Genomic DNA, 18,153 nt, shown 5'->3' on the forward strand with positions numbered 1-18,153 from the left:
TTAACTAATTAAGTCAGTGTAACATTGATGTGCAAACTTTTATGCTCTGCTATTGCACAATTCTAATTTGTTCATAGGTCACAAATGAAGTTGTCCCCAGTAAAATTGGAACACACCTCCTGTACTGCTCACACCTAATCCAGTCCCCACCTGGGACTGAAAACAGCACCTGGGACTGAAAACAGCCCCTTACAGAAAATGCACTCTGCATCCCCTTCTGTTGTGGCTGATGTGGCTGCTTGTGTTGCAACAACCTTCTATGACAACAACCTTCTATGACAACAACCTTCTATGACAACAACCTTCTTCCAACACTTTTGATAAACTGGGCAAAATAGAAACAGGCCTATAACAGTTAGGATCAGCTTGATCCATCCTTTAAATAAAGGATGAATCGTGTCTGCATTTCAAGCAATGGGAACCTCCCCAGAAAGGAGAGACATGTTAAAAGAGTTGGAGATAGGTTTGGCGATGATAGGGGCAGCAACCTTAAAGAAGAAAGGGTTTAAACCATCTGACCAAGATGTTTTTTAGAGGGAGGTCAAGTTTAAGGAGCTCCTTTAGCACCTCGGACTCAGTGACTGTCTACAGGGTGAAACTTTGTCGCGGGGCAGTGGAAAAAGAGGGAGAAGCATCGGGCATAGTCGCATTAGAAGGGGTGGGAGATGAGGAAATGTTGGACGGGCAAGGAGGCATGGCTGAGTCAAATAGGACTCCTGACTTAATGAAGTGGTGATTAAAGAGCTCAGCCATGTGCTTCTTGTCAGTAACAACCATATCATCAACATTAAGGGACATGGGCAGCTGTGAGGAGGAGGGTTTATTCTCCAGGTCTATAACCGTTTTCCAGAACTTCTTGGGTTTAGACCCATAGAGAAATAACTGCTCCTTATTAAAGTAACTAACTTCGGCCTTCCGGATAACCTGAGTGCACTTATTTATCGTTTGCCTGAACAATAGCCAGTCAGCCTGAGTATGTGTGTGCCGAGCCTTTGGCCAAATGGAATTCTTGAGGTGGAGTAACTCTACAAGATCACGGTCGAACCAGGGCCTGAACCTGTTTTTAATTCTCATTATGGGGCGTGTTTGTTAACAATACCACTGAACGTATCAAAAAAGAAGTTCCAAGCGTCTTCGACAGAGGGGATGAAGCTGATTCTATACCATTTTACAGAGGCCAGTTCATGAAGGAAGGCTTGCTCATTAAAGCTTTTTAGCAAGCGTCTATGACAAATCAGGACAGGTCGTTTCACAGAGCAGCCATTACGAACACAGGCTGTAAAACAGTGATCACTAAGGTCATTACAGAAAACACCAGATTAATACCTATCGGGATTATTTGTGACGATAATGCAGAGGAGAGTAGCCGTATCAATGCCGACACAGGTACGGAAGGAATGAAGGACGTGAAAGGAATGAGAGAGTATTAGAAGGGAGGGAGGGTAAAGGGGTGTGTGGGGTGGAGTCAACACATTTAGGAAGACAGGTTTATACTATGTTGAGAGGGATGGAAAAGATAAAGAAAGCAAAGGAATACACATTTTACTGCAATGGGTCTATTTTACCTTGTTCACTAGTCTTTCTAACACTCTCCACTATTGATGGTCTTTCCACTTAAATCTCTCAGAGTTTTCTGTCATTCTACTCCCCTGTCTGTCCCCACAGGCCTCTGCACGGGATGTGTTGTTGGATGACTCTGTGATGCTCGCCAAGAAACTGCAGGATATCAGCCAACCAGTGACACTGAGGGTGGTGGAGGACCTCTCACATTGCTTCATCGGCCTATCAGGACTCGCTAGGGAGATACAGGTAGCTTCAGACATCTCTGCATAGAGCGAATCAGAGAGTACTGGCAAGCGACCAACGTTTGAAAGGACCAATTGTGGGACTGGCCCATCAAATGGAGGGGCTGAAGAGATGCCTATAACACCCAGGGGGAAAAAATGAGTTTTATTGAGAAAAACTTTTACTTACTATGACTGAGTTAACATGTGTGGTTGTCTTACCCAGCTACCTGAATCAACTAACTGTAAGTCGCTCTAAAATGTACATAATAACTTTGACCACTGTGAAATTTTGACAAGTGTGCTGAAATATTTTATATATTTTATTTATACAAATATCTTTCATGTGAAATGTAATACTCAAGTTTAATGGTCGAATAATAACTTGTTGTCAAGTTATAAATGTTCGAAGTATTTGCCTTTTATGGAGCCTAGAAAATATCGGATAATAATTGTAACACTGTAATAACGAGGCTCCTAAACCAAAAGCTATACAGCCGCTCTAGAACGAAGAAGTGAAAGTGACGTATCAGATGCACGGGTGCCTGAACTACGGATGCCGCTGGAGGGCAATATTTTCTCCCTGTTCCGCTTTTCCTTTCGTTAAAAAAAGGAGAGAGGGGCTGTAGCAATGGAGGGGGTAACTGTAGGGCACGTATTTGACGCCGAATGCATCCTCAACAAACGTCCACGAAAGGTATGAAATAACGTATCTTATCCTAATATGAAAACATGAGACCCTGTTCAATCGTTTGACTCTTTCCCAATCTTCTCCTTTGCAGGGGAAGTTTGAGTATTTGGTGAAGTGGAGAGGGTGGTCGTCAAAGTGAGTAGCTATTTAGCAAGCAGCTGGCTGAGCTAAACAATGACAACAATGTATCCCTTGAGCCCAGGCAACCCCGGATTTCTTTCACATCCGTAATATTTACAATCGGAGATTATTCCCGTGTTTTTTGGATAGACTGCATGATGCATGGAAGAAAGACGATGGTGTTCGCCGTTTCTGTGTCTTGCTTTATTTTCTTTAGCCCGAGCAGTTTATGTTACGATGCCAAATCGGTATTCAGTAACGTGAGCAGGCATCACCCTACTACGGTAGCGAACTGTAGCAGCGGGAATATGGAACGCCCACTATTTGCATGCAGCCGTGCTTTCGTCGTGCTAGTTTACCAATAATGTTTCCATACAAAACCATATTTGATGTTGCTGAATGTAAATCTCCGAGCAAACGCTCCAGTTTCAGCCATTTAAATATACGCTAGCACAAAACAATGAACAGCTACTCTCAATATTTGCTATTATTCAGCAAATAGTCTTAATATTTTATTTAGACACAGCGTGAATTATGTTTTATTTTTGTTTTTTTAAATATGATGCGACTATGTCTGACATTGTATCTGAAAAAGGCGATTTAAACTAGATCCACCTGAACAGAGAATTCATGGTTTGACATTATATGTGCAATGTCTCTACTGTGCACTAATAAACCGTTTTTTATTATTTTTTTCTTTACAGACATAACAGTTGGGAGCCTGAAGAGAATATTCTGGACCCCAGATTACTGGCTGCCTTCCACAAGAGGTGTGTTATTGATATCATACGACAGTGGTTCAGTTGTTTGACAAGAACCCCTTCATATTTAATGTAGCTACATGGTGTATTAGACTTGCCCTGGTCAAATGCATCCTTCCTCCAATCCTTGAAGCAATCACTTATATCTGACTTAACCAAATTGGTTAAATTAAACTTTCACTTATTCAGTTATTAAGATCAGTAGTCTCTTCAAGTAAGGAAGGAGGCATTTTTAAAGAGGCAGAACATTGTCAGTGACTGTATCTGACTGTGTGTGTGTGTGTGTGTGTGTGTGTGTGTGTGTGTGTGTGTGTGTGTGTGTGTGTGTGTGTGTGTGTGTGTGTGTGTGTGTGTGTGTGTGTGTGATTTCTACAGAGCACAAGAGAGGGAGCTACTCTTCCGTAAGAGAGGGAAGAGGCCAAGGGGACGTCCACGGAAAATTCTGGTAATCATCACACTGTTGCTGCTATTCAAGCATATGCGATTTAGTCACGACTCACTACAACAAATGTAGCAAATTCACTGCCTTTAGTCATGTTAATTATACTTGTAATGTCTTCTCAATGATTGATCCATTATATTTACAACAGTAGCAGCAATTATTCATTTGTTTGTTTGAATGATGAATGTAAAAAACTCTCTCTCTCTCTCTCTCTCTTTCTTTAGGAACCAGAACCAACTGAAACCAAATCTGACCGCTCCTCCTCCTCTTCATCCGGCCTGTCCTCCTCTCCCTCCTCCTCTTCCTCAGAAGAAGAAGAAGAAGAAGAGGAAGACCACAGGAAGAAGGCCAAACCAGGTCCTCGCCTCCGCAACCTCTACCCCGTCCCCCAGAAGAGGCCCCAGATTGTTGTGGCCAAAAATGAGCCCGCCCGGAAAAAGCGCGGGAGAAAACCGCTGCTCCCCGAGCTGAGGGCTTTGAGACAGGCAAAGACCCGGCCGCCCCTCCCGCCCCCTTCTCCTTCTCGCCACCAGCAGGTCCTCAGGCCCCCCCGCGAGCCCTTCAAAGAGGAACCCAGAGGGGGGGTGAAGAAGCCTCTACAGCCAGCCAGTTTCACCTACACTGGCCTGAGCTCCAGCCGGGGCTCCAGAGAGGAGGTGGCACACCAGGTGGCTGCTGGAGGGGCCTTCTACCAGGCAGGGGCCTCCAAACCTGGGCAGCTGAACTCCATTTGGTCAGGTCGCTCCATGTCGACCAACACCCCCACCCCATCCTCTCCATCCTCCTCTTCCTCTCTCAGCAGACCTCCCCCGCCTTACAGTAAGGGCTGGTCAGATCTGAAGCGCTCCCTCTCTGTCTCCGACGCCAGCAGCAGCAATGGCAGAGCAGAAGGGTTCAAAGTGGCTTCCTCTCTAAAACTAGGGATGTCTACATCCACACTCTGTCTCCACAGCTCCAAGACCTCCAGTGGGTGTGGGGGCTCTTCAACGGCATGTAGCCCAGCTCAGCACTTCCCAGCTGGGCAGAGGAGGCAGCAGGAGGGCCCAGGAGGTCAGGCAGGGATGGTGGTTCAGCAGCAGGGAGCCAAGCCCCCCTCCTCTACCCCTCCCTCGGCCAGAGACCGCATCAGTCAGGCCCTCAGCCTCCGAGCTCTCAACCTGCAGAGTGTCAAAAGAATTGCGCCCGGCAATGGTCCCCAGGGAAACGGGACCTCCAGCACCACTGGAGTTGCAGTTTCGAGGTTGAGCCTGAGAAGCAGTGTTAAAGAGACACACACCTCGTCTGGGCTGAACCAGGGCCTGGTGTCGGGAGGGTTAGGGGGAGGGGCACTGCACTCTGGAAGCGTGCCACCAGCCAGAGTTGAGAGGGTGGAGAGAGGGAAGGACACTGGGGCAGAGACGGAGAGAGAGATGGACAACAAGGGACCAGGGGGTGTAGGGAGGGGGAATGGAAGGGTGGAGAAAGGGGGGAGTGTACAGGCACAGGGAGGCGTGTCCACGGCCCGCAGAGGCAGAGCTAACGGGGGGAGACAGGAGGACAGGAAGTCAGGACAGAGCCTTACCGTTAATGAGCGGAACTCCCGGACCCTTAACGAGCTCAGCACGGGTGACTCAGATGACACCAGCAGCAGCGAATCAGAAGAGTGTGACTCCCCCTATCCCGACAACAACAACAACAGGGCCCGCCTTGTCTCTATGGAGATGGAAACAGAGACGGACTGGCGGCCGGCGCGGAGCCTTCTAGAGCACGTGTTCGTCACGGATGTCACCGCCAACTTCGTCACGGTAACAGTGAAGGAGTCGCCGACCAGCGTGGGGTTCTTCAACGTCCGCAATCACTAAAGCCTGTCCGTGTATGTACAGGACACCCATAGACACAGGCCATTTCCCCTCCCAATGGTTAAACGGACATTACGCTTTCAAATCAAAGTTTGACAGACATGTTTTAGACGTCTAAACTAGTCTAATGTCAAGATAAAACCCACTATAGCTGGATCTACATAAGCTATATTATGTGACGTGGTTTCATTAGAATACTTTAGAGGTCTGAACACATCTGACATTTTTATTTATGAGTGAAATGTCTCTTCAAGGTAAGAATCTGGAGGGAGCTTAAACTCACTAAGCTGATCCTGTATCTGTGCCTAAGGGCAACCTATACCTGGAATAATAAGATACAACATGACATCAGGCTTGATTCCAAACCCATCCCTGGTTCCTTTAGCCCATTGATTGCCCCTTTGAAGATTTGCAAGGATTGGATCTGAGACATAACAGTCAATTAGGCTTGGGCCTAGTTCCATTTCTGCCTTCAACCCTTTCGCCTAGGTCCTTCACTTTTCAGCATAGTTTTTCTTCTACATATCCAGTCTTTTTAGATCTGCGAGGGGGAGTCAAGAAGGGATAGGGGAAAGAGAATGTTTTGGTATTGGACCCTCGTCAATTGAAGACTTTTGTGAAGACATAGCTGTCTGTATAGCTATGCCAGCATATCCCATCTTACTTTGTATTCTCTTTGGACCAAAAGAGTCATGAATGTGAATTGTGTATTTTTCTTTTATCTGTTAAAAAATGGTATTCTGTCAGTCAGTATTTCTCTTGCACTACAGTATGTTATTGTAATCTTTTAAGCCAATTATATTAGACTGAAACATACCTTCTCATCTCAAGCAGGCATGACATTTTTTTGCAGTTATCTTCCAGTGTTATCCCTACCTGCCTACCTCCCTACCTGCCTACCTCCCTACCTGCCTACCTCCCTACCTCCATACCTGCCTACCTCCCTACCTGTCTACCTGCCTACCTCCCTACCTCCCTACCTGCCTACCTGTCTACTTGCCTACCTGTCTACCTGCCTACCTGTCTACATGCCTACCTGTCTACCTGTCTACCTGCCTACCTGCCTACCTCCCTACCTGCCTACCTCCCTACCTGCCTACCTGTCTACCTGTCTACCTGCCAACCTGTCTACCTGCCTACCTGTCTACCTGCCTACCTATCTACCTGCCTACCTGCCTACCTGCCTACCTCCCTACCTGCCTACCTGCCTACCTGTCTACCTATCTACCTGTCTACCAGCCTACCTGTCTACCTCCCTACCTGCCTACCTCCCTACCTCCCTACCTGCCTACCTGCCTACCTGTCTACCTGCCAACCTGCCTACCTGTCTACCTGCCTACCTGTCTACCTGCCAACCTGCCTACCTGTCTACCTGCCTACCTGTCTACCTGCCTACCTGTCTACCTGCCTACCTGTCTACCTGCCTACCTGTCTACCTGCCTACCTGTCTACCTGCCAACCTGCCTACCTGCCTACCTGTCTACCTGCCTACCTGTCTACCTGCCTACCTGTGGCGAAGAATATTTCAATTGAATACAATCACAGTCATTGATAGTAAGAGCATCATAGGAGGTGGAGAAGTGTTTTAATTTAATTTATATTTGTACATATGTTTCTCTCCTGTTGATATGAATATGTATCTGTAACTCTGGTGCTTATTATAGCTTCACAGCTTCAGAAACTCGTAGCCTGTGTGCCTCCTGCCATTTCTAAGGTATTGAAATAAACCGTGAGTACTTGTAAAAGTGGGTGCTTAACCATACCAAAACGCTCGTTGTTGTTGTTATTGTTAAGTCAGTCCATCAAACATCTTTTATAAAGCCTGTTTTTACAGCAGCAGTTGTTAGAAAGTGCTTTACAGTCACCCAGCCTAAACCCCAATGAGCAACCGAAGCAGAAGCAACAGCACAGCGGCTCGGAAAAAAACAAGGAAGAAACCTAGAGAGGAACCAGGCACCGAGAGGTGGCCCACCTTCTGGCTGTGTTTTCGTGATTGGTTGGTGCATCTCTGATCTGTACCAAATATGTACTATTATATTGACAAGATATTCAAGTGACCGCTCTAAATGGAAATACATGTCTTTTTTTCCTCAAAATTTGCCGAAATGCCACGTGTGTCCACTTACATAAGTACATTCGTAATAACCTAACCATTACTAAACTTATAGCAATAAAAAAAATGTCTAGACTAATTAATACTCATTGACCGCTGATTTTGGGTGGAAAAAAACACGCTTTGCCTCCACCTCTTCTTTTTTGACTCCACCAAAAACCTTGACATTTCCATCCCTAACTATAATGTTTTCCGACAAGATAGAACTGCCAAAAGGGGCGGTGTTGTAATCTATTGCAGAGATGGCCTGCAGAGTTCTGTCCTACTATCCAGGTCTGTGCCCAAACAATTTGAGCTTCTACTATTAAAAATCCACCTTTCCAGAAACAAGACTCTCCCTGTTGCCCCTTGAAATAGACCACCTTCTACCCCCAGCTGTGCCCTGGACACCATATGTGAACTGATTTGCCCCCCATCTATCTTCAGAGCTAGTGCTGCTAGGTGACCTAAACTGGGACATGCTTAACACCCCGTCCATCCTACAATCTAAGCTTGATGCCCTCAATCTCTCAGAAATTATAACTGAACCCACCCGGTACAACCCCAAATCCGTAAACATGGGCACCCTCATAGATATCATCCTAACCAACTTGCCCTCCAAATACACCTCTGCTGTTTTCAACCAAGGTCTCAGCGATAACACTTCAGCGAGCAGGCCTTTCTAATCGACCTGGCCCAGGTCTCCTGGAAGGATATTGACCTCATCCCGTCAGTAGAGGATGCCTGGTCATTCTTTAAAGTGCCGTCCTCACCATCTTAAATAAGCATGCCCCTTTCAGAAAATGTAGAACCAGGAACAGATATAGTCCTTGGTTCACTCCAGACCTGACTGCCTTTGACCAGCACAAAAACATTCTGTGGCGTTCTGCATTAGCATCGAATAGCCCCCGGTGATGTGCAACTTTTCAGGGAAGTCAGGGAAGAGTTCCACGTAATTTTAATAAACTGAAACTCACCTAACAAAACAACAAACAACCAACCAAACAAAACATGACGCTACATATGTGCAAGCTACAGAAGGCAACTATACATAGACAAGATCCCACAACACAAATTAGGAAAATGGCTACCGAAATATGATCCCCAATCAGAGACAACGATAAACAGCTGTCTCTGATTGGGAACCATATCAGGCCAATATAAACATACAAAAAAACCTAGACATACAAAAACTAGAGTACCCACCCTGACCTAAAGAAAATATATAGAAAAACAGAGATATCTAAGGTCAGGGTGTGACAATTACCGACCACTTCTCCGCTGTGCAATCTGGTTTCAGAGCTGGTCATGGGTGCACCTCAGCCACGCTCAAGGTCCTAAACGATATCATAACCGCCATCGATAAGAGACATTACTGTGCAGCTGTATTCATCGACCTGGCCAAGGCTTTTGACTATGTCAATCACCACATTCTTCTTGGCAGACTCAACAGCCTTGGTTTTTCAAATGATTTCCTCGCCTGGTTAATCAACTACTTCAGGACACTGTGTTAACTAACCTCCAGACGAGCTTCAATGCCATACAACTCTCCTTCCGTGGCCTCCAACTGCTCTTAAATTTCCAGTTAAACCTAAGAGCATGCCCTTCAACCGATCGCTGCCCGCACCTGCCCGCCTGTCAAGCATCACTACTCTGGATGGTTCTGACTTGGAATATGTGGACAACTACAAATACCTAGGTGTCTGATTAGACTGTAAACTCCTTTCAGACTCACATTAAGCATCTCTAATCCAAAATTAAATCTAGAATTGGCTTCCTATTTCGCAACAAAGCATCCTTCACTCATGCTGCCAAACATGCACTCGTAAAACTGACCATCCTACCGATCCTCGACTTCGGCGATGTCATCTATAAAATAGCCTCTAACACTCTACTCAACAAATTGGATGCAGTCTATCACAGTGCCATCTGTTTTCTCACCAAAGCTCTACACTACCCACCACTGTGACCTCTATGCTCTTGTTGAATGGTCATCGCTTCATACTCATTGCCAAACCCACTGGCTACAGGTTATCTACAAGTCTCTGCTAGGTAAAGCTCCGCCTTATCCCAGCTCACTGGTCACCATAGCAGCACCCACCCGTAGCACGCACTCCAGCAGGTATATCTCACTGGTCACCCCCAAAAGCCAATTCCTCCTTTGGCCGCCGCTTCTTCCAGTTCTCTGCTGCCAATGACTGGAATGAACTGCAAAAATCACTGAAGCTGGAGACTCATATCTCCCTCACTAGCTTTAAGCACCAGCTGTCAGAGCATCTCACAGATCACTGCAGCTGTACATACGTCATCTGTAAATAGCTCATCCAATCTACCTCATCCCAATACTGTATTTGTTTATTTATCTTGCTCCTTTGCACCCCAGTTTTTTATATTTTTTTCACCTTTATTTAACCAGGTAGGCTAGTTGAGAACACCTTTATTTAACCAGGTAGGCTAGTTGAGAACACCTTTATTTAACCAGGTAGGCTAGTTAAGAACACCTTTATTTAACCAGGTAGACTAGTTGAGAACACCTTTATTTAACCAGGTAGGCCAGTTGAGAACAAGTTCTCATTTGCAACTGCGACCTGGCCAAGATAAAGCATAGCAGTGTGAACAGAGAACACAGAGTTACACATGGAGTAAACAATTAACAAGTCAATAACACAGTAGAAAAAAAGGGGAGTCTATATACATTGTGTGCAAAAGGCATGAGGAGGTAGGCGAATAATTACAATTTTGCAGATTAACACTGGAGTGATAAATGATCAGATGGTCATGTACAGGTAGAGATATTGGTGTGCAAAAGAGCAGAAAAGTAAATAAATAAAAACAGTATGGGGATGAGGTAGGTAAAAATGGGTGGGCTATTTGCCGATAGACTATGTACAGCTGCAGCGATCGGTTAGCTGCTCAGATAGCTGATGTTTGAAGTTGGTGAGGGAGATAAAAGTCTCCCAACTTCAGTGATTTTTGCAATTCGTTCAAGTCACAGGCAGCAGAGAACTGGAACGAAAGGCGGCCAAATGAGGTGTTGGCTTTAGGGATGATCTCTATTTGCACATTCATCTTCTGTACATCTACCATTCCAGTGTTTAATTGCTATATTGCAATTACTTCGCCACCATGGCCTATTTTTTGCCTTACTTCTCTTATCCTACCTCATTTGCACATGCTGTATATAGATTTTTCTACTGTATTTGTGATTTTATTAAGTTTATTCCATGTGTAACTCTGTGTTGTTGTTTGTGTTACACAGCTTTATCTTGGCCAGGTCTCAGTTGCAAATGAGAACTTGTTCTCAACTAGCCTACCTGGTTAAATAAAGGTGTTCTCAACTAGCCTACCTGGTTAAATAAAGGTGTTCTCAACTAGCCTACCTGGTTAAATAAAGATGAAATATAAAATCAAATTCTCTTGTCTGTACACATCTCCCAAGTACGTTGTTCCCCAGATGTTTGGGAGCACTGTTAAAAGTTACCAGCAGATGTCACTGTTGCATGGCAATGTCACACCAATCCCCAGTGCACATATCATACCCAAGCAGTAGACCAGGGGATCCAATTTTGCAAGCAAATTTTTTTCACACGACCCCATCATGTAATCAACAGCCAATGTTTACTTTTTTAAAACTGGGGCTATGACAGTCTATTACAAATCAGTCGGACAGTATTTTGGACAGCATTTCAATCTGAAGAGTATGGTTTAAAGTAACTGAATGGCATCAAGAATATACATCAAGTATATTAACGAGACAACACAGTATATTAACTAGACAACCCAGGATATTACCTACACAACCCAGTATAGTAACTAGACAACCCAGGATATTAACTAGACAACCCAGTATATTAACTAGACAACCCAGGATATTAACTAGACAACCCAGTATATTAACTAGACAACCCAGGATATTAACTAGACAACCCAGTATATTACCTAGACAACCCAGGATATTAACTAGACAACCCAGTAACTAGACACAACCCAGTATATTAACTAGACAACCCAGGATATTAACTAGACAACCCAGTATATTAACTAGACAACCCAGGATATTAACTAGACAACCCAGTATATTAACTAGACAACCCAGGATATTAACTAGACAACCCAGTATATTAACTAGACAACCCAGGATATTAACTAGACAACCCAGTATATTAACTAGACAACCCAGGATATTAACTAGACAACCCAGTATATTAACTAGACAACCCAGGATATTAACTAGACAACCCAGGATATTAACTAGACAACCCAGGATATTAACTAGACAACCCAGTATATTAACTAGACAACCCAGGATATTAACTAGACAACCCAGGATATTAACTAGACAACCCAGGATATTAACTAGACAACCCAGGATATTAACTAGACAACCCAGGATATTACCTAGACAACCCAGGATATTAACTAGACAACCCAGGATATTAACTAGACAACCCAGTATATTACCTAGACAACCCAGGATATTAACTAGACAACCCAGGATATTAACTAGACAACCCAGGATATTAACTAGACAACCCAGGATATTAACTAGACAACCCAGTATATTACCTAGACAACCCAGGATATTAACTAGACAACCCAGGATATTAACTAGACAACCCAGGATATTAACTAGACAACCCAGGATATTAACTAGACAACCCAGGATATTAACTAGACAACCCAGGATATTAACTAGACAACCCAGGATATTAACTAGACAATCCAGTATATTAACGAGACAACACAGTATATTACCTAGACAACCCAGGATATTAACTAGACAACCCAGGATATTAACTAGACAACCCAGGATATTAACTAGACAACCCAGGATATTAACTAGACAATCCAGTATATTAACTAGACAACACAGTATATTACCTAGACAACCCAGGATATTAACTAGACAACCCAGGATATTAACTAGACAACCCAGGATATTAACTAGACAACCCAGGATATTAACTAGACAACCCAGGATATTAACTAGACAACCCAGTATATTAACTAGACAACCCAGGCTATTAACTAGACAACCCAGTATATTAACTAGACAACCCAGTATATTAACTAGACAACCCAGTATATTACCTAGACAATCCAGTATATTAACGAGACAACACAGTATATTACCTAGACAACCCAGTATATTAACTAGACAACACTGTATATTACCTAGACAACCCAGTATATTAACTCGACAACAAGGTATATTACCTAGACAACCCAGTATATTAACTAGACAATCCAGTATATTAACTAGACAACAAGGTATATTACCTAGACAACACAGTATATTAACTAGACAACCCAGGATATTAACTAGACAACCCAGGATATTAACTAGACAACCCAGTATATTAACTAGACAACCCAGGCTATTAACTAGACAACCCAGTATATTAACTAGACAACCCAGTATATTAACTAGACAACCCAGTATATTACCTAGACAATCCAGTATATTAACGAGACAACACAGTATATTACCTAGACAACCCAGGATATTAACTAGACAACCCAGGATATTAACTAGACAACCCAGGATATTAACTAGACAACCCAGTATATTAACTAGACAACACTGTATATTACCTAGACAACCCTGTATATTACCTAGACAACACTGTATATTACCTAGACAACACTGTATATTACCTAGACAATCCAGTATATTAACTCGACAACAAGGTATATTACCTAGACAACCCAGTATATTAACTAGACAACACAGCATATTACCTAGACAACACAGTATATTACCTAGACAACAAAGTATATTACCTAGTCAACCCAGTATTTTACCTTGACAACCCAGTATTTTACCTTGACAACACAGTATATTACCTAGACAACACAGTATATTACCTAGACAACACAGTATATTACCTAGACAACACAGTATATTACCTAGACAACCCAGTAAATTACCTAGACAACCCAGTGTAATACCTAGACAAAACAGTATATTACCTAGACAACACAGTATATTACCTAGACAACACAGTATATTACCTAGACAACCCAGTGTAATACCTAGGCAACACAATATATTGCCTAGACAACCCAGTATACTACCTAGACAACCCAGTATATTACCTAGACAACACAATATATTACCTAGACAACACAATATATTACCCCCCCCCCCCACACACACACACACATATGCAATTCACTCACACTTTTTTCTCACAAACACAGTGCCCTCTGCCACTTACACACACTCTGTTATGGTTTCGAGGAGAGAAATAGTGTGTGTTGATGAGTGTGTGAGTGACAGAAGCTATCATTCCACAAAGCTGCAGATTCCGTGATTTATGGTCAGGGCCTGTCCAGCTCTGTGGAATTTTCCCAAAATAAGTTTGTGTAAACAGAGTGCGACAGAGAGCCCCTCAGAGCAGACTGGTATGCATAAACAGTTTGAACAGTGTGGGGCAGTGTAACCCCTCCTCCATCGCTCACCTCCCCCTCTCTCCAGTCTACACACACACACACACACACACACACACACACACACACACACACACACACACACACACACACACACACACACACACACACACACACACACACACACACACACACACACACACACAGTAATACACTTAGGCAGGCACGCAGAGTCGCAGACACACAGATGTATACAGACAGACATAATACACTGATGTTAGAAACAGACCTAGTGACATCATAGGCAGACAAATACTGTTTACCCTCACACAGTAAATACTGTTTACCCTCACACAGTAAATACTGTTTAACCTCACACAGTAAATACTGTTTACCCTCACACAGTAAATACTGTTTAACCTCACACAGTAAATACTGTTTACCCTCACACAGTAAATACTGTTTACCCTCACACAGTAAATACTGTTTACCCTCACACAGTAAATACTGTTTAACCTCACACAGTAAATACTGTTTAACCTCACACAGTAAATACTGTTTACCCTCACACAGTAAATACTGTTTAACCTCACACAGTAAATACTGTTTACCCTCACACAGTAAATACTGTTTAACCTCACACAGTAAATACTGTTTACCCTCACACAGTAAATACTGTTTACCCTCACACAGTAAATACTGTTTACCCTCACACAGTAAATACTGTTTACCCTCACACAGTAAATACTGTTTACCCTCACACAGTAAATACTGTTTACCCTCACACAGTAAATACTGTTTACCCTCACACAGTAAATACTGTTTAACCTCACACAGTAAATACTGTTTACCCTCACACAGTAAATACTGTTTACCCTCACACAGTAAATACTGTTTAACCTCACACAGTAAATACTGTTTACCCTCACACAGTAAATACTGTTTACCCTCACACAGTAAATACTGTTTAACCTCACACAGTAAATACTGTTTAACCTCACACAGTAAATACTGTTTACCCTCACACAGTAAATACTGTTTACCCTCACACAGTAAATACTGTTTAACCTCACACAGTAAATACTGTTTAACCTCACACAGTAAATACTGTTTAACCTCACACAGTAAATACTGTTTAACCTCACACAGTAAATACTGTTTAACCTCACACAGTAAATACTGTTTACCCTCACACAGTAAATACTGTTTAACCTCACACAGTAAATACTGTTTACCCTCACACAGTAAATACTGTTTACCCTCACACAGTAAATACTGTTTAACCTCACACAGTAAATACTGTTTAACCTCACACAGTAAATACTGTTTAACCTCACACAGTAAATACTGTTTAACCTCACACAGTAAATACTGTTTAACCTCACACAGTAAATACTGTTTACCCTCACACAGTAAATACTGTATACCTCACACACAGTAATACATTTTGACCCTCACATGTACACACACACACACACACACACACACACACACACACACACACACACACACACACACACACACACACACACACACACACACACACACACACACACACACACACACACACACACACACACACACACACGCAGTAATACATTTAGACATTCACACGTACACATACAACAGCATAGGGTAATGTTAAGTAACCCCTGTGTCTTGTCCCCTCTAGTCCGTACCAGCAACTCTCTTTGTCTGCGGGAGTCTCCTGATAGACACACACAGACTACAATCCATTTGTATTCTGACGACACACAACATTCCCTCCCTCCCTCCCTCCCTCCCTCCCTCCCTCCCTCCCTCCCTCCCTCCCTCCCTCGCTGCTTCTCTCTCCTTTCCTCTCAAGCGGTCTCTCTCTCCTTTCTTCTCTAGCGGTCTCTCTCTCCTTCCCTCTCTCGCTGTCTCTTTCCTTCCCTCTCTCTCCTTCCCTCTCTCGCTGTCTCTTTCCTTCCCTCTCTCTCCTTCCCTCTCTCGCTGTCTCTCTCTCCTTCCCTCTCTCGCTGTCTCTCTCTCCTTCCCTCTCTTGCTGTCTCTCTCTCCTTCCCTCTCTTGCGGTTTCTCTCTCCTTCCCTCTTGCGGTCTCTCTCTCCTTCCCTCTCTCGCTGTCTCTATCTCTTTCCCTCTCTCGCGGTGTCTCTCTCCTTCCCTCTCTCACGGTCTCTCTCTCCTCCCCTCTCTCACTGTCTCTCTCTCCCACCCTCTCTCGCTGTCTCTCTCTCCTTCCCTCTCTTGCTGTCTCTCTCTCCTACCCTCTCTCGCTGTCTCTCTCTCCTTCCCTCTCTCGCTGTATCTCTCTCCTTCCCTCTCTCGCTGTCTCTCTCTCCTACCCTCTCTCGCTGTCTCTCTCTGTCCCTCTCTCGCGGTCTCTCTCTCCGTCCCTCTCTCGCTGTCTCTATCTCCTCTCTCCGCCTTCCCTCTCTGGCGGTCTCACTCTCCTTCCCTCTCTCGCTGTCTCTCTCTCCTTCCCTCTCTCGCGGTCTCTCTCTCCTTCCCTCTCTCGCTGTCTCTCTCTCCTTCCCTCTCTCGCTGTCTCTCTCTCCTTCCCTCTCTCGCTGTCTCTCTCTCCTTCCCTCTCTCGCTGTCTCTCTCTCCTACACTCTCTCGCTGTCTCTCTCTCCTTCCCTCTCTCGCTGTCTCTCTCTCCTACCCTCTCTCGCTGTCTCTCTCTCATTCCCTCTCTCGCTGTATCTCTCTCCTTCCCTCTCTCGCTGTCTCTCCCTCCTACCCTCTCTCACTGTCTCTCTCTCCGTCCCTCTCTCGCGGTCTCTCTCTCCGTCCCTCTCTCGCTGTCTCTATCTCCTTCCCTCTCTCGCTGTCTCTCCCTCCTTCCCTCTCTCGCAGTCTCTCTCCTTCCCACTCTCGCTGTCTCTCTCGCTGTCTCTTTCTCCTCTCTCCGCCTTCCCTCTCTGGCGGTCTCTCTCTGCTTCCCTCTCTCGCTGTCTCTCTCTCCTTCCCTCTCTCGCGGTCTCTCTCCGTCCCTCTCTCGCTGTCTCTATCTCCTTCCCTCTCTCGCTGTCTCTCCTCCTTCCCTCTCTCGCAGTCTCTCTCCTTCCCACTCTCGCTGTCTCTCTCGCTGTCTCTTTCTCCTCTCTCCGCCTTCCCTCTCTGGCGGTCTCTCTCTGCTTCCCTCTCTCGCTGTCTCTCTCTCCTTCCCTCTCTCGCGGTCTCTCTCTCCTTCCCTCTCTCACTGTCTCTATCTCCTTCCCTCTCTCACTGTCTCTATCTCCTCTCTCACACTCTACCTCCCTCTGTTTCTGTATCTGTATCTCTCTTCATCTGTTTCTCTCTGTATCTCTCCCTCTGTGTCTCTATGTATCTCTCAGACTGTGTATTACCTAGACAACGCTGTATATTACCTAGGCAACACTGTATATTACCTAGACAACACATTATATTACCGAGACCAGACTGTATATTACCTAGACCAGACTGTGTATTACCAAGACAACACTGTATATTACCTAGACCAGACTGTGTATTACCAAGACAACACTGTATATTACCTAGACAACACTGTATATCACCGAGACCAGACTGTGTATTACCAAGACAACACTGTATATTACCTAGACAACACTGTATATTACCTAGACAACACTGTATATTACCTAGACCAGAGTGTATATTACCGAGACAACACTGTATATTACCTAGACCAGACTGTGTATTACCAAGACAACACTGTATATTACCTAGACAACACTGTATATTACCTAGACAACACTGTATATTACCTAGACAACACTGTATATTACCTAGACCAGACTGTATATTACCTAGACAACACTGTATATTACCTAGACACCACTGTATATTACCTAGACCAGACTGTATATTACGTAGACAACACTGTATATTACCAAGACCAGACTGTGTATTACCAAGACAACGCTGTATTTACATTTACATTTAAGTCATTTAGCAGACTTGTAATGTAAATGTAATGTAGCAGACGCTCTTATCCAGAGCGACTTACAAATTGGATATTACCTAGACAACACTGTATATTACCTAGACCAGACTGTGTATTAC

General features: G+C 44.2%; 1 protein-coding gene and 1 long non-coding RNA gene across 4 annotated transcripts; one reads left to right on the top strand and one right to left on the bottom strand.

Moving 5' to 3' along the window:
• Positions 1-1,569: 1,569 nt before the first annotated feature.
• Positions 1,570-7,241, top strand: LOC118402715 (chromobox protein homolog 2-like). Its single transcript, XM_035800904.2, has 5 exons — positions 1,570-2,481; positions 2,567-2,610; positions 3,300-3,365; positions 3,732-3,801; positions 4,023-7,241. The coding sequence occupies exons 1-5, from the start codon at positions 2,416-2,418 to the stop codon at positions 5,637-5,639; spliced, it is 1,863 nt and encodes a 620-aa protein (XP_035656797.1). The 5' UTR covers positions 1,570-2,415; the 3' UTR covers positions 5,640-7,241.
• LOC127911379 (uncharacterized) lies at positions 6,576-7,491 on the bottom strand. Of its 3 annotated transcripts, XR_008078157.1 has the most exons (4): positions 7,121-7,491; positions 6,913-7,064; positions 6,761-6,848; positions 6,576-6,720 (listed from the first exon to the last, which is right to left on the bottom strand). It is a non-coding gene; the product is annotated as an uncharacterized LOC127911379 (long non-coding RNA). The 3 variants fall into 3 exon arrangements; XR_008078156.1 differs by lacking the exon at positions 6,761-6,848 and having other exon boundaries at positions 6,921-7,064; positions 7,121-7,486; XR_008078158.1 differs by lacking the exon at positions 6,761-6,848 and having other exon boundaries at positions 6,921-7,016; positions 7,121-7,482.
• Positions 7,492-18,153: the final 10,662 nt, after the last annotated feature.

This window comes from Oncorhynchus keta, chromosome 24 (genome assembly GCF_023373465.1).
Source record: "Oncorhynchus keta strain PuntledgeMale-10-30-2019 chromosome 24, Oket_V2, whole genome shotgun sequence".
NCBI lineage: Eukaryota > Metazoa > Chordata > Actinopteri > Salmoniformes > Salmonidae > Oncorhynchus > Oncorhynchus keta.

What these genes read in the sequence shown, in the direction of transcription:
- LOC118402715 (XM_035800904.2), top strand. Translation starts at nt 2,416, where the DNA reads ATGGAGGGGGTAACTGTAGGGCACGTATTTGACGCCGAATGCATCCTC. An exon ending in TGGAGAGGGTGGTCGTCAAA is followed by an intron (nt 2,611 to 3,299) that starts GTGAGTAGCTAT and finishes TTTTCTTTACAG; the next exon opens with ACATAACAGTTGGGAGCCTG. An exon ending in CTGGCTGCCTTCCACAAGAG is followed by an intron (nt 3,366 to 3,731) that starts GTGTGTTATTGA and finishes TGATTTCTACAG; the next exon opens with AGCACAAGAGAGGGAGCTAC.